The sequence below is a fragment of the Synchiropus splendidus genome, chromosome 5 (assembly GCF_027744825.2).
Source record: "Synchiropus splendidus isolate RoL2022-P1 chromosome 5, RoL_Sspl_1.0, whole genome shotgun sequence".
Taxonomy (NCBI): domain Eukaryota; kingdom Metazoa; phylum Chordata; class Actinopteri; order Syngnathiformes; family Callionymidae; genus Synchiropus; species Synchiropus splendidus.
In genome coordinates this window covers 19,741,982-19,759,166 of record NC_071338.1, presented here as the reverse complement: position 1 = coordinate 19,759,166, position 17,185 = coordinate 19,741,982, and the positions used below count along the sequence as shown (strand labels likewise).

The following is a 17,185-nucleotide window of genomic DNA, read 5'->3' as shown; positions in this document are numbered from 1 at the left end:
CCACGTGCCCCGTGCCTGTGTGAGCGATGGTCATGTGATTCACAGTTCATTCCTTTAAAAAAATGACACCTTATATATTAGATCTGAAGTGGTAAGTGTGAAATATTTAAAGACAGCATGAATATTTTCAGTGAAATATTCACAAGTTCAAGCGTGATGAGTCAGAAGGTGATGTCTTTTTAATCCACACACTCAAACTAAAATGGTGTTTTAAATCATAAACAGTGTATTTCATGCAAGTTAACAACATTTCCAGTTCGCAGTGGACATCCTCATTGAACTACATTGTGAGCAGCACAGACAGAACATACAGAACCACATAACAACAGGATGTTGTTTGAAACACTGCTGCTCTGAGCTTCTGACAGGAATATCAGGAGAAAGAAAAAACACATTTTTATAGTTGAGTCAACACATTTGCGGGAAGTTCATCTCTCAGACCAGAACCGAAGGAGGAAAAACAGCAAAGCACAACGTGACGTCTTTGCCACACGGTTTACTAGGATGCAACAATGACTTTGAGCTAGTGACAGTTCTGGCGGTCTGGAGCGCCGCTACTGTTTGAGGTTCCGTGGTCAGGAGAACCCTGGCACCGGCCTGGTGGTCTGCTGTAATTATCTTCAGAGGAAAAGTTCAGCTGGTGTGAATTCAAGTTGAAAAGAGCGTAAATATTTACCAGGAAGAAGCCGTTCATTTCCTTGACGAGTGGTCTATTTGTGCTATGACTTAATTTCCAGAGCTGTTATGTCTCACCATCAGATTTATGAGCTGCGTCTGGACACACGCCTGCTTTATAGCAGAGCTGCCCTCCGGCCTGCTCCCCTCAACAGTCGCCTTATATAATAACATTGGTACACATCGACACCCATGCGGAGTGTGTGACTGTTCTTGTATAGCTGGACTTGTGGGGAGCAATTCTTGGAAACACACCTACTTATGGGGACATTTTACCGGTGTCCACAAGTTTGCCACAATTTGAGGATTGAAACAAAATAACTGGGTCCTGGTTAAGGTGAGCCGTTTGTTTTGGATGGTTAGGTTTAGGGTCAGAGGCTGGGGAAAGGGTTATGGCAATGAGAGGTCCCCACAAAACATAAGAACTAGACTGCATGTATAGTTGTTTATATTGCCTTGAGGGGACAAAGGTATGATGGCAATGAGAGGTCCCCACAAAGATAGAGATACAATCTGGTGTGTGTCAATTATGATTTCAACTGTATCAGTATATTTGAATTGTTTCAATATTAAATGAAAAAATGAAAACGTATTCATTAGAACTGACACAAATAGCCATGATCAAGACCCCTAAAATATACTAATCCAACCCAAATTACTTTTTAATTTTAAAAAAGGCACCTTCTGTTTCATATTGTTTTTCAGAAATGTTTGCATCATGATGCTCCGATGACAGGAACACTTCCTTTTTGGAAGCATCTAAGGCAGAAAGCCTTGTAAGGCCAGTGAGACTTGCATATCTGACATTGCCGTATCTACCAAACTTAAGATCCACATTGTTGTTTGTTGGCCAATAACGTTGCTTAGATATAGTTTGCTGTGGTCAGCGTTTTCAGCAGTTCAAGCTTGAGTCAATGGAAACTTCAGCGCCGGATGTGAAGCTCATCTGTCGGTGATACTGACGAGCAAGACGCCGGACAGCTCACGCTCAGTCCACATCTATGACCAAGTACTTCCTCCACAACACTGTGCTACATGACATCACCATGGCAACCAGATTGGGCAGGGCCAGTCAGAGTGATGGGAAGGTTTGACTTGACATGTGAGAAACACTAGCATTTCAGATGCAGTGCCATTCATGTAGCTAATCCATCCTGAACACAACACAAGAACATGAGGAAGTCACTCGAGAGCCAGCATTAAGAGTCTGTGGCACGGATAGAAGGCATCGTCGCCAGATGAGATGGTAAAGCGTAAATTAAAATAAAGTGTTCCACAGCTTTGTTCCAGTGACTGGTTTGGTTGTAACATAGTAGGATTTCAAGAAAATATTTCAATATCCTAAAATAAGATTTCAGATGTCACTGCTGCAGGTAGTTGAACATGTTCAACACCATTGCATCCAAACAGAAGTGTTGACAAACAACTGTTGACAAGAGCTTAAACTGTTGCGGTGCACTGCGGGACTGCTGTGTCCTGGGGAGAGTTAGGTTTCCCCAGCACCTCTTCCCCGCTTCACTTGCTTCAGGTAGATGTTCTTTTGTTCTAGTGGATCAGACCCTAAAGTACACGCTGGGCCTGGAAAAACCCTGCACCCCTACCCTCCCAACCCGCTCAGGAACAGCCCATCAAGAGGTGTTCACAACTGTTTGTCGACTTGGCTCCCTTGCTGTCACACTTTATGGAGGACAGATAGTCTCCCTATTGTCCATCCCAGACTTAAAACTGTGTGTTTTACTTTCACCAGCACATGGAGCGGGAAAAACAAAGAGGAAAAGCTTGTGCCGATTATCAGGCAGCCACTTGAAGTTTTGCTTGAGGCTCCACAATGGGTTGATGCACTTTCTGCGACAAAAATAGCCTCTCAAAATAAAACTGAATGCGAAACATTGTAATGTAAAGTGATCTGATGACAAATTGTCTCGCTGATCCGATGTGGCCCACATATCTTCAGGAGACCTTATATTTTTCCCCAAAGCTGCCTCAACTTCTGCTGGCTTGAAGACAAGCAGCCGCACCGAGAATTTGACCGCTGCCCCCCCAGGTCACCTGTTAACCATCACTTCTGACACTGTCTTGAACAGTGGCTTCACCTCAGCCTCGAGGTGTCAGTCACCACCTGCACTACGATGGGATCCAAAAAAAAAAAAAAAAACATGAGTCAACAGACAATTCCTCTGCGGGTAAATACCCAAAGACTCGTGCCTCCACTAAGGCTAATGGGCCGAAGCAGAGGAGGCCGTTCTGTGTCCTGTTTACCAACCAGAATGAAAACATAGCTGCTTTGTTAGTATCTGAATATGAGCTTCACAGACATGCACAGTATTTGAGACTCATGTGAAAACATCTCAGTATGTCACACTGAATAGGACTGTCTGCTCATACACAGACTCCAATTCAGCACCCTGATTTAGTTGTTGTAGGGAACGTTTACTCAGGTGGCTGATGTCGGAGTCCAGAAGTCAGAACGGAGCTATATGCTGTTGTATTTCATAGTGACTTTAAAATAAGGGGAGCAGGCTTCGGTTTGTCATGATAGACTGCAGTCGTCGTCGTTTTCCCTGGGTATTTCTGACATTCCTTGGCCAGAGTAGAAGTAAGTGTCTTTCCATTAAAGAGCCTTGACTAGTGATGGGCTGGTGAGGCTTCATGAAACAGTGTCCTCACATTCAGAGGCCACTAGATGACGCCCTCTGTTCTAAAATATTTGGCCTCAATGAATCCTCGTGTTATTTTTAAACCAAAAGCGCCACCTACTGAGCTCTAAAGATGCGGACACTGTTTCATGAAGCCTCATGAGCCCATCACTGGCCTTGCAGGTGGTGTAGTATTCTTTACTTTCAAACACTTGTTTGTCCCCCAGTCCAATGTCAAACTGATTCTGAACTCTCACCACTCCTTATAATAATTCTATTTCAAAACAAACGTTCACATTTGAGATACCAAAGGGAGGGTCTCTGCTTCTGCTCCCAAGGGAACATCTGTTTTTAAGCTCCTTTCCTGGAACATTGCAGTAAAACACAAATCCTTTGGTTTAACTTTGTCGCTGCAGCGCCGCAGACACTCCCCCGAAATATACTAATAGCTTTTCCCATTACCCCAAACACTTGAGCAAAAGAGATGCAGAGACTTTCCGAGGCTGTGAGGGGAAATGTCACTGACTGTGAGCCTTGTTCTGGAGCGTCATGATGACTCACCCACCCCTGTCTAGACACCTCCAGCAGGCCCACTCACCTGAGGCTGGAGCAAGTCCAGCTCATCCCAGGTGAGCAGAGGTGAACCATGATCGTCGTGTTGTTCCAACTCAAGCAGCCTATATATGACGTCTAGAGGGCATTGAAAAGTCAAACCTAAGGAGGGAGAAACTGCCCGGTTAATAGTTCAGTTTACAAAGATTCTAAAAATAACAGTCATGTGACTCCAGTAGGCAGAGCAGCAGCAGTAATAATAAAATCGCAAGTTGTTATCAAGTCGAAAGAAAGTGGAAATATCCACTTGCGGCAGGTTTGATTCAGAGGATGACGGATGAGGGTGAGGTGAATTTGCTGAGTGAAGCATGGGTCACATAGTTCCAGTCCAGACAGTGACTCCAGCAGCGGCTAACAGAGGAGATTTACTGGCATTGCCGCAGCTTTGGTACAGAGGTGTTGCTGTGGAGGTGGTGGGTGTGCGAAGACGAGCCGTCACTGCTGTTCAAACATCCTCCAACATGCACAACAAACTTGGCCATTGTGAGGCTGGCCGACTACAGCACGTGACCCCTGCACAGGCCCTCACATGGCCTTATAGGCCCTTTGTGATAGGATGAAAACACAAATGCTGAATTTTACTTCAGATTTCCTCATCAGTTATTATTATTACTATTAGTAGTAGTAGTAGGAGCAGTTGCAGTAGTACATAAATGTGTGTGTAACTAATATAAAATACTACTTTTAACAATAGTGTTGTGCCTTTCATGAGATATTAAGCGTGTGGGGTCTCTTTCCAGTCTAGAGAGCAATAAAACGAAATATTTCAATGGTTATCTCAAATTGTGCAACAGAAAACAAAGCAAATAACAATTCTCTACTTTTCATATCAAGCTGTTTTTTCTGGCTCAGAGGAGTTACAGAGCAAGTCACTGTCAAATTACTTGGACACATTTATCTCAGCAGATAAAACGCCCAAACATTATCTGAACACAAACCACTGATGCAACACGCAGGAGCTTCATGCTAAAATACATTAACAACTCATAGTCAAGTGAACTGGATATCTAGCATTTCAGATATTTCCAAGTCATCTGGTCACTCTGTAGTACATCACCAATGATATTATTCCACTGTAAGCACTTCAGTGACTGCAAACCAGTTTAAAGAAGTAATAGATAAATAACAATTCTGATCATATTTGCGGTTATGAGACGTCAGACACTGGACAACATTCATCCGATTTCTTCCATGTGGTCCCTTACTGGAAACTATCCCAGCATCTTGAGCTGGTAAGATGGAGACACCCTCGACTGGACACCAGACCAGCACAGGGCACGCTAAGACAGACAACCACTCATTTTAGTATTTCAGAAATAGTCATTCAGGCAGTTGTGTGGTCCATATCTAATGACATCATGGGCCCAATTTGGCCCGCAGGCCTTGCATTTGACAAGACTGACATAAAGTACGATAGACAATGACACTGTTGCAGCCTCTTCAGATCTTTCCTTGCACCATTCCTCCTTAACTGCTGAACTCTGTTCTCTGGCGAGAGTGTGACTCTTCCCGTCCATTTGGCCTCGAAGAAACAGAGACAGGCTTTTTTCAGGGGCATTTGACTTGTTTTCTGACAGGAAATGGCAGGGTTTTGCCACACAGCGCCAAGACTGAAGCATGTGAGCAGCAGGGTGGGTTTTACAGGCACATGAGGCAAACTCCAACTCTATTTCCGACAGGGTGGGCTGTGACACATTCGAATGACATCTGGCTTTTCGAATTATAACCAAAACGTGAGAGCGTGACTCACGGTTGGCCTGGCAAACCATTTGACATGAGAATTCCGAGCAGGAACACTGGAGGTCCGGGGGTCCTCAGAGGTTCTCTGGCTGCAAGACTTAACATGAAGTATCGACCCGTGACCTCTGACTTCCATCATTTTTTTTACTGTCAAGTCAGCAAACTGGACGTACTGAAGAAGTTCAACTTGATGAGGAAGACTGTTTCAAAATAGATGACGTCATCATGTGTCTTTCTTTCCATGCCTCTAATCTGTAATTAAACATCTCATCCCCTTATTCAGTAATGCCTGCACTCAGCAGCCACATGTCAGGGCCTCGTTTTCGGTGAAACAGTCTAACCACAGGCACATTACAGAGCCACGTGCTGGGGAGTGATGCTGCTGTGCTCTGGTCAGCTGACTCACCTCGGGCCGACAGCAGGTGTGGAGAGGTCGTGCACGGCGAGTATCAGGCGCTAACATCTGCATAGCTATAGGTTGAATAAACCTGTCTAGCATGGAGGTATGACTTGGAATATCAGGCTGAACTTCAGCTGAACTTTGCACAAATATGTGACATAAAAGACGTGAGGGTGAACAGATAACTGCTGCTGCCGTTGAACACAGCCGTTGCAGGGAGTTGGTTTGTTGTGGAGATGCTGCAGTCAGCAGTGTTAAAGAGGAAGTTGAGAGGATTCTGACCGACAGCAGACCTTCTCTCAGATGTCCTCGAAGAATTACATAACTCTTGACGCTGGCTATTGAATTGCTTTTTTATTTCAAATATATTCTGAGGTACATGAGGTGAGAAAAATGAAGTATCGATTAGACAAAATGAAATGTTTGAAATAATAATCCCAATAACATCCAAAAAGCAAATACTATATTATGATGATTTTAAGGTGCAGTAATATACCGAATATACTTTACTAAAATATACTTTTCACTCAATCTTCAGATAAAACTCAAAAAAATTCACCTAATAGCATAGTATATGGAGGGAAATGCAGAAACGATTGGAAAAAAGAAAAAGAAAAAACTTTTGGTGATAAAACAGATAACTTTACTGATCACTGCTTTAAAATTAATTTAAAGACCAACAACTAAAAACAATGAAGATCAACGGAAAATCATGGTGCTAAAATATTAATAGACATATTGAAAACCATCAGAAACAATGTAACAATTCAACTGAGTTTCACACTGTATAATAAGAACAACCATCAAACCTAACCTTCTATCCCAGGTTCATTTCCGACAAAATTGTCAGTAAATTTGTTAGTATTATTAACGGAAGAAAACAAGAACATATTTGAAATAAAATGATGAGCAACATTTACAAACATATAAACTCCAATTGTGGTTTAATATCTTATCTTGATGGACAGAGATCCAGGAAGGTGAAGGAGAGAGGGCCAGGCCAGGAGAGGCTGAGTTGGAGATGAAGATACAGAGGGGGGCAGCTCATGTGGAGACAAGGTTTGGGGGGGGGGTTTGATGGTTTGGACTCGAGGAGAGTGGAGGAAGAGGACATGTTAAAGGTGGCGACACAAAGTAAAACACAAAGAAGAGGCCCATCAATGAGGTTCATAGAGACATCCAGACTTTGCTTTCAGCTCAGTGCGTCCCAAGTGTCAAAGACCAGCACAACTTAACGTCCCAGCCCTTGGAGGTTTTCTGCTGAGACAGACCTGAGCACACATACAGGTCTGGCTGTGCGTCAGATGCTGGAACACGCCCACACATCGGCCTTCACAAGCCGCCTGATGCGGTGGAAACTCTCTGGACAGTGACATCATCATTCCAAGACCCGACTGATGGACATAACAGAGAAGAGGGGGAAACTCAATCGCTCCAGGAACCAGACCGTCTTTTCCTGTAAACGTTATCAAGGCAAACCCAGCTTCATCTGAAAGCAGTGTGATTCATTCCATTGAAATAACACTGTCCTTCACACATGGTGACTTTTGCAGCCTGTCACATCCGTGACCTGTCACTTTATTATCTTCTGACACTGTGTTTAGCTGGACCAGAGACTTTTGGGTGACGTCCCAACCAAAGTGGCTTGGACTACTCCGTGGAGAGGGAGCATATGGCCTCCTTGCATAAGAGTCATGGGGGGAGGACTCCCCATAATTATACAGAGGCACTCGCCAGCACACTCTGTGTGGCAACACGCTTTTATTTGGGAGCCAAGGTTTCCCTGCAGAACTTGCATCAGTGTCCTCAGGACTGGAAAAACAAATGGACTGTTAGTCAGCATTTCCTATTTCCCAGAATCCACAGTTTGTCCAGGAGAAAACAAGCAAAGGTGACACGACGAGAAGCAAAGGCCAGCATCGCTTTCATGTTTCCTTGAGTCCCAGGGATTTCACTTGAGCTTGTGAGGGTCCATCCTTTGTTGATTCTTATCGGGATTATTCTCAAGATGAGTAAATGTGAACAGAGAAAAGAAAGAAACACATGTTTGACAACCAAATGTCTTGGGTTTTCTTTAACAATTAATTAATAAGGCATGTATGTTTCCTGTAACTGCAGGAAACAGATTCAATTTTTTATTCTGGTCAAATCCAAGGTCATTGCAGACGTATTGTCAAAACAGTGTCAAGCTTAGTCACACAAGAAGCCCAAATTTACAAAATGGTGTCGACTGAAGAGTCAATATTACTTTGTGTTAACTCCTTTCACAGGAAATATAGGTCCAATTTTTTTAAGCTTCAATCCAGAGGTTTTTTTAAACTTGAATTTTCAGTCCATCAGTGCAGTCTGCTCCATCATTGGATGTTTGGGTTGTGACATCACATCGATTTGGTGTACCTGGAATTGGTGCAGAGAAAAGTATGCCCTGAGACCTTTAATTTATTCATTATTTTTGTCAACAAACAACAAACAAAATAACTCTTGCTGCCTCAGCCTTCATTAATTGACACCTAAAACTAAACATCCCTGCAATCATGTTCATGTGCTCTTGCTCTTAATGAGTCATAGCTCTTGATCTCATTTGTGATCAATAACCACATTTAATCCACTTACACATAAACAAAGCAAAACCTTGTGAAATGACATGAAACCAAGTGATCATTGCAAAGGCACTTATTTGTCATTGAAAAGTAGCAGCAGCAGAACCAGGTGCAAGTCATGTTCATCAAATTTATTATAGAAAAAAGAAAAAAAATACACTTGATGCAAACTGTTGAGAAAATTGGAAAAACTGAATAAAATTGTGAATACAATAAATATAACATAGATAAAAAAAATTATATGTTTTATTGAAATTCCAAAGAAAAACAGTTTCATTTTTTTGTTTTCAAGAACTTCTCCATAGTTGGTAACTATCACGTGTGTGCAGCTGTCAAGTCGATTCAATGACACACTACTATACTATGTATTTAAACTGAACGTCTTGCAGCCCTCACGGCCCAAAGGTGTGAAACAAAAAATCTTTTAGCGGCACAGACGGCACGGAAGTTGTAGCTCGTCGCTAAATATGAGTAGGAAAAGAGAGGAAACCCCTTGTTACCCATTGGAGGATGCATGTGCTTGAGTCAAAGTTTGCCAGCGGTGTGTATAATCTCAGGCTGAACACAGCCACCAGGCACCTGTCGCTGACAGAAAACCACATGGTTTGGTTGGAAAGACGAAGTGAAAGTGATAATTCTTAGAGGACTGAGGGCTTATATTGCATAATAGCAGAAGCAGCACCCAGATACTTCAGGCATAGCTGTGTTTACATTGGGGCGACAGAGAGATTTGTTTTCGTATTTCAAGTGCACAGCATGGAATGATTTATGGAAGGAACAGATTCTTAAAACAAACATTTTTGGAAAGACTGCAATAAAGGAAAGTCCATGCTGTTCATTTTATCTAAGTTTGTATACGTTAGTGGTTGCCAAAATCTCTTTTGTGTCAGGCACCTTCAGGTTCAGTGGGTGTGTTTATGTGTCGGATATGCTGAGACGGCAAACAGCTCTGCGGGTCACAGAGCAGCAGCCCGTACACCTTCTGTATGGATGGCATTTCACTGAAGGCCTCCAGAGAAAGTTGCTCTTACTGATGCCAGACAAGGCGGAATAAATCAGGGATGGAAAAAATGGGTCCACAGAGATTACAGGTCAAGACATCTGGATCGTACGGCAGGAGGTTCATAATTCTTCAAGGATTTGATGCCAGATGTGTAGTGTATACTATGAAGATATAGGGTCTCGCGTGCTAGCACAAAATGTTCGCACGCTGTAAGGTGATTCTAGGGGTTAAAAGAGTGAAGGCAAGAGTGAACGCAATATGTCAACAACTTAGTTCATGTTTCCCCATGCATCCCCAAAAAGTCATTTTCAAGTCAACAACAAGTCAAAGTTTATGAGGATCGATTTGCCATTGATCTTCATCAGTTTACCACATGAGTCACGACATGTCACAAACTAACTGGCTCATGGGTTGTGAGGTCAGTGTGGACGTTTTTCCTTGAACCCCAACATCTCCCACCCTCTAACCTCTTCTCGTACACCGCCTCACAATCCCAACTTTGATGAAGGAGACAACACACCATTTCAGATCTCATTACCTTTGAGAGAAACAAGGGGAGTCAGAGTTTAGGGACTCATTATATAAGCTCTATCTCAGTGACAAAGAATTTGAAGGAGTCGCTGCAAACAAAGGCAGATTTATCTGCATTTTCTGTTGCAATACCTCACACTGGAATACACAGCTCATCCGTGGACCTACCGAGGGAAGGTTAAATCATGGTCTGGCTCCACTCCAATGACACAGACCATGTGTTGGCCCTGGATGGAGGAGGTCACCACACCAAGCAGCCCACATGTTTACTGGAGCCCTGTTATTTATAACTTGCTTTAAAAATCAGAGTGGATCAGTGGGACCAGAGAGTGTCTGAGGGGGCCTTCTTCTATTCATCGTGCTAAGCTCTTTGGAGTGGTCTTCTTGGGTTAATTAATGACTGGCTGAGCAGAGACGGTAAAAGGGGAACTGTGTTCTTATGAAACATCAGTGAGTACGATGAGGACAGGAAGCGTAATGGGAAGTATATGATTCACATGTGAAGGATCTGTAGTCACAACCTGCGCAAGGATTTGCGTAGTTTCACAGCCGATGTGTCTAAAGACGCTCCAAAGACACGGGACTTGGTGATCTGTCGGTTGGAATCCCACAGCTCAGATGCCTGGTTCTGAGGTACCAAGAAGCTTCATGTTAATGGTGCCAACAAAAAGAGGAGGGAAACACAGTGCTCACTGGGTCACAAATCCATCTTGGCCCCCAAAATCCAGGCCATAAAAACCCGGATAAGAGTTAATGCACAACTTTTATTCAGTCCAAACCCAACTCTACTGCATGTTTGAGCAGAGACCAATGTCTCCTAATTGGTGAAGGCTTAAACATGCTGGCTGACAAAAACTCTCAATGTTTTCAACCCGCAAAAAAGTCCCAAGTCGACCAAGATAACATTGTGCAGCTGCTTCAGACTGGTGGAACACGGTTTGGTCTGAGAGGTGTTATCTGTGTCAGACATCTCCTGACATTTCCAGCAGCACGAACAGCGTCTGAAAATGTCTGAGAGTTCAGCAGACTTGAATAAAAATAAATGATGAATCTGCACTTTGAAGGTCCCTTGATGCCTCACACAATGGAATGAACAAATATGGTGCACAGTAATGTCTGGTCTTTTGGTTTGAGGCTGCGTAGAACCTGCATAAATACTGAATCACTTGGTGGATAGAAATGGCTTTCGCCTGCAGGATGGATTTGTAAAGCAGCTTTCCTCCAGGCATCACCTAACACAACCCCAGTAAGAGTCATTTTACATAGGAAAACCAGGTGTCTTCCAACAAAAAATTGTATTTGCCTTGGCCATTTTCAAAACCACAATGGTTTATTAAAACAACCGGGTGAAAAGCTATTAAATCACTTAACATATAATAAATACTTGTAATGGTTGTGTTGGGTTTCTCACTTCAGGGTGATGAATTTCCCGAAAGCACAACAGCAGGAACATGTTTCCCAAATGACCTGACGGAATGCATTTCATTTCACGGCCTTCGACTGTTGCATTGAAATTTGCTGCCAAGATTTTGTTCTGGAACAAAGATGATGTCACCTTGAGAACCTCAAGGTTTATTCAATGGCAGTGGACCAATGCTGTCACAACTCGGACATGGAGTGGAAACATATGCTACTTGCACTTACTGATATTATCGTAATCCAAGCAGCTGCCCAGCAATAAGAAACTGACGGTAAAAGCCAGCAGAGTGAGGATTCTGTGTAATTTACCCGGTTTCACAATCATGTTCATCAACTTCATGAATGTTCATCACAGATTTCGAGTTTCTGGTTGGCAAACAAGACCATTGAAATAAAAAAGGCACATTTTGCTTACTTAACAGCAGCACAATGTAAACTGTAAACATCTTTGATAGGAAACTGAAATCCTCAGTACCATTACCTGGATGGGTGGAAACTTAAACACAAAGCAAAATGGTCAAACCACTTCCCATAGAGATGCACAAATACTCATCCTCTTTCCGACTGCGTTTTCTGCGATGAAACTAAAGGCTTTTGAACTCAAATAACTTGGTATAATCACGAGAACAGCGTATTCTCCTGCACCACAGCAGACATAACACTTTTTAAACAATGCCACCGCCCGCTGCTTCAACTCTGAATTGCAGGAATGGCTTATTGAAATGATTTCCACTCGCATTTCAATTTCATACATACATTTATTTTTATAAAAGGAGACAAGTGTTGCAATATTAACAGTTATAAACACTAGCCATCACTGGAAAACCACTGTGTCCAACATGGCAGCTAAGCACTGGACGATGTTGGATGTCATCAAAACATCGACATGTTCTTCCAGATGTCTCTTGGGATCCTAAGAAAAGAGGATAGAACATTTTTTTGCATTTTAAGAGGTTAGAGAAAGAAATTTCGCACAAAATTCAATTTTGCATGAAACAATTAAGATTCATGGATCAACCGTTAGCAGAATACTTATTTGGTAATATTCGTAAATAGGCTAAATATATAGACATTATTATATTATTCTCGACTTCCTTTGTTAAGTTTGAAATAAACATCAAGGTCAAATTGTAACAGATTAGGACGAGTTAATTCAAACGTACCTGTTTGCCAACGTTCTTGATGGCCAACTGTTCCGGGGTCATCTTGTCCTCTTCTTCCACAGCCTGCATCAAAACACGACAGTGTCTCAGTATCATGATGTCGGGTGAACTGACCCTAGAGGCGCGAGGTCCATTTGTGTTGTTGACAGAATATGGAATGCAAACAACACTCCATTTTGAAATCATGTTCAATTCCGTTCTGACAACGAGCAAGTGCAGAAATGTTACCAATGTATAAGAGGCCACTCGAAACGCAGTTTTCAAAGCTGAGCCAAAGTGTCTCGAAGAGATAAGCTACCTTAAGGGTTTTTAGAGGGTTTATGATACGATATACCTTATTGTAGTTCTTAGCCAGCTCCAACATTTCCTTGACAATGGTCTCGTTGAGCTTGCAGTGCTCACTGTAGTCTTGCAGGGTCAGACCCTCCATCCAGCTCTTCTTATGCAAGTTCAACAGCATCTTAAAAAAAAAGATGAAAACCAGTTTATTAAAACACCCAGATAAAGCCAATTTGGTCTACAGGCATTCACAGTTACCTTCTGCTCCAGCTCATTTTTCCTGTAGTTTATGGTAATGGAGTAGTAATGTCTGTTAAGGCCGTGAATTAAGGCCTGGAAAAGAGGAGGACAAAAGGAAACATACAGAGAAAGTAATGAACGTTTTTGGTTTGTGCTCAAGATGACAAGAATTAAGTCTCAAACAAGATCATAATAAAGATTTAACAAATTCCTTGAAAGAAAAATGGTGATGAATCTGGTATCCTCCCTTTGCAGTCGAGTCTGTCAATAAGACACACCATTGTATTGACAATAATAGGCTACATATAGACACCAAAACCTCCAAAGCCAAATAAATATAGATTCCACATATGAGCTGAGTGGTGTATGTCAAACGTTCACTGGGTTTACCTCAATTCTAAAAGACTGATACGTACCTGAATGGATGGTTTGTTCAGATGTCCCAAATTCGATGTTGTCTGTCTCGGTTCATGACCCAAGACCATCATGTTGGCGTTGATCAATCTGAAGGCATCAATGACAACCTGAAAATGACAGGTTTTCAAGCATGATATTCACATGGGTCCCATTCCAAATCCATAAAGAAATGACTGGGAAATATACAGAGAGGCAGAAACTACTTCCCCACCTTGCCCTTGACACTCTGAATAGGATCAACCACAACAGCTACAGCTCTCTCCGATAGGGCTTCAAAACTCTGTTGGGTGTTAATATCAACACCAGACAACCAGCAGCCAAATCCTGGATGACTGTGGTACCAGCCCACCACCATCTCAGGCCTGATGATAGAAGCACAAGCATTGGTTTCAACTCGAATGCCAATTACTGAAAAACTGAGAATCCATGAGAGAAATGGTTAAATAAGTTTTCACCTTCCAGTCTGCTTTAGCATGTCCAACATTTTGGCCTGGAAGACGGGATCCACAGCTTCAACACTCACTCCCTGTAAGACACCACATCATTCAAGGTGAGTTCCAATCACTACTGTGTCTACAGGCATGGCATAAAGAGATTCTTAACCATAGGGCTGGGGCCCATGTTTGGGCCGCGAGCACCTCCTAGAAGGCCGCTAAAAGTTTTTTTGTTTTACACCCTTGGGCCATGAGACACTCAGTTTTAATACATTAGCCACATATGGTGGCAGAAGTGTGTCACTGAATTGACTTAACAGCTGCAAATCTGTGAAGGTTAACAACTATGGAGAAGTTCTTGAAAATAAAAAAATTATAAACAAAGTGATGCCACCCCCAACAGTAAAAACTGTTCATGAACGCACCTGTTGAAGCAGTTTTGAAATGGCAATACTTTTATCTATATTTCACTTATATCTTCTTTGGGAGTATAAATATAATATTTGTATTTTATGATATTGAGACATGGTTTTATTTATTTTAGTCAGAATTCTATTCAGTTTACATCAAGGGTATTTTCTCCCTTTTTTCCTTAGCAAATTTGATGACTTACACCTGGTTCTGCTGCTGGTTGGACTTTTCAATGACAAATATTTTTACGATGATCACATGTCATTTCACGAGGTTTTGGTTTGTTTACATGCAAGAAGATTACATATGGTCATTGATCACAAATGAAATCCAGAGTAATGAATCCGTTGTATCACTTGAATGGGCCCCGAGCACATTTGTTCGGGGTAAGGTTGGCCCAGAGATCAAAAAGGTTAAGAACGCCTGGAATAGACAGCACAACACAGTTCTCAAATAATGCAAGACATTAATTACAGTCTGCATCAAGCCAAATAAGGCATATTACCAACTGACAAAATAATTTAAGACAACATGGAAATATCTTACAGTTAAGTGCACCTGATCTAAATAAAACTAAATTATAATTAATAATATTGTATTTGACACACAGGACTGGAGGGCAACAAAAATGTAATATTTGATCGATGTAGCATTTACACATAATTCTGAAGGGAGAAAAAGTTCGAAAAAAAAAAAAATCAGACCAATCTCATAAAAGTCTCTGATTAATATGTACCTGTTCATAGTATCTTGATGGTCAATCAAATTCAATTCAGTAATACTGTACATCTTCTAACATGTTGTGAGTACAGATTCAAAAACGACACCATAACCAATTCAAAGTACAGTTTTCATAGAGTTCCATATCAATTACTTGAACCTATGCATATAATGATGCAATAATGGTTGTATGACATCACTTAATTCACTGTCACAAATTTCGAAAATTACAGAGTGTATAGAATCATTCAATTTACACTTTTTCGGTTTTATTCAAAGGCACTTACTGTTCCAGACTGGGGCATGGCAAACACATCAATCACTCGCACGGTATAGTCATCAACAAATTCTCCAAGCATCAAGCCCATGACCTCCATTGGTACACCAGCACGCCCATGTTTGAGCATCTGAAAAGCAGTCATACGAACAAAAAAAAAGGTCCGAAAATAAGGGTCAAAAGCAATTCGATTTGATCTCATGTTATCTTAAGTGAACAAAGGCAGTATTACCTTGAGCAGAGCTAAAGAGGAGATGTACACCTGCTCAGCTGTGTCCACAGCCGGGGCATCTGTGGGGGGGCCCTGTGGAAAGTGAGAGAATTCCATGAAGGAATGACATGTTACACGATTGAATCCTTTGCGATTACTAGTAAGCAGGAGACTCTGAAGCCTGAGTTAACTTCACTGACTTGCCACATGAAAACAAAGACACAAATCTTGAAGTAGGATTTGTACAATAATATCATCACACTTTAAATTTAGACAACAATTCCTGACCAAAAGTGACAAGGAGAATTGTAAATGTGGTCCGTGATTTTATAGGAGGATTATTTTTTTATTTTTTTTTTTCACACTACCTGGCCAAGCCCTGGCATTCCACCTCCGAGCCTCAACAGTCGGTCCATTTCAGGGTCTAGGTAAAAGAAACAAACAGAAACAAACTACTCAGTTTTCGAACGTCTGTGACATTTAAAAACAACCATTGTTCTACATACATTTTGGGGATGTTCTGTATTCATATAAAAATAAACAAAAAACACGTATACACACATAAAACAAACATAGTTTCCAAACAAATAATGTATGACAGGGAACGCGGAATTGTCCAAAACAGTTCAAAACCAATAAATACTATGCGCGGCGTGGTTTATACTATTGGCAGCCAAATCCCACAGATTTATCTTCAAGCGTTGTTGATAGATACTAGTAATAGCTTCTGTCACAGAACATGTTTGCGTTACGGCGCTGCTTATGTAAAGCCGATGGAGAAACAACGAATATACGTGACCTAGACCTTCTCTACACGAACACTGTGACAAACAATATACAAATACAACACAAATAACGCGACCTATTCTATCACTGACAATCCAGCGAGTTAGCATAGGTTAGCATGACTAATGCTAACTTAGCTTCACCGGTCGCGCACAAAAGATTTCGTACACTACTTGATATTCTCCTGAACTATTCTGTACGAGGCATCTCTGTTTAAGAGTCCAGCAATATTCACCTGCTGTCTGGTCACCTTGATTCTTGACAGTCTATTTCCGAAGAGCAGCAGTCCCCCACAAACAAGCTACAATGAATCAGCCAGAAATGTCCACTGATGGGAAACAAACTGCTTCCGTCGCGAAATTACGTCACTTGTTGTCTCAAAAGTGCGAGTACCAAATATAGGCGCAAGATGGCGCTGAATTCAGGTTTATTGAACTGGATTATCTGGGGGCGTCATTTTGATAAGACAAATAAATGTTCCGTTGAAAGAAAATGCGTCGAATACATTTTAAATTTTAATGTTCAGAATTTCAGTTTATGTCAAACCTAGACATTCATTTGAAGCTCTGGTCCATTAAGATCGAATGTAAATTTTGTGTTGCTTCTCTACAGTTTGTCACCGACTGTTCCT

The 17,185-nt window shown here is 41.7% G+C and overlaps 1 protein-coding gene across 1 annotated transcript; it reads right to left on the bottom strand.

Moving 5' to 3' along the window:
• Window positions 1-12,354: 12,354 nt before the first annotated feature.
• psmd14 (proteasome 26S subunit, non-ATPase 14) lies at window positions 12,355-16,919 on the bottom strand. The gene is made up of 11 exons (XM_053865569.1): window positions 16,790-16,919; window positions 16,137-16,192; window positions 15,790-15,861; window positions 15,568-15,687; window positions 14,171-14,241; window positions 13,927-14,077; window positions 13,715-13,822; window positions 13,317-13,391; window positions 13,114-13,239; window positions 12,780-12,842; window positions 12,355-12,529 (listed from the first exon to the last, which is right to left on the bottom strand). Exons 2-11 carry the CDS (start codon window positions 16,182-16,184, stop codon window positions 12,431-12,433), a joined length of 933 nt encoding a protein of 310 aa, XP_053721544.1. The 5' UTR covers window positions 16,185-16,192; window positions 16,790-16,919; the 3' UTR covers window positions 12,355-12,430.
• Window positions 16,920-17,185: the final 266 nt, after the last annotated feature.

Coding starts and splice junctions, on each gene's coding strand:
- psmd14 (XM_053865569.1), bottom strand. CDS start 16,184: ATGGACCGACTGTTGAGGCTCGGAGGTGGAATGCCAGGGCTTGGCCAG. Junction 15,862..16,136: donor GAATGCCAGGGCTTGGCCAG/GTAGTGTGAAAA, acceptor CACTTTCCACAG/GGCCCCCCCACAGATGCCCC. Junction 14,242..15,567: donor CCATGCCCCAGTCTGGAACA/GTAAGTGCCTTT, acceptor GGTGTCTTACAG/GGAGTGAGTGTTGAAGCTGT.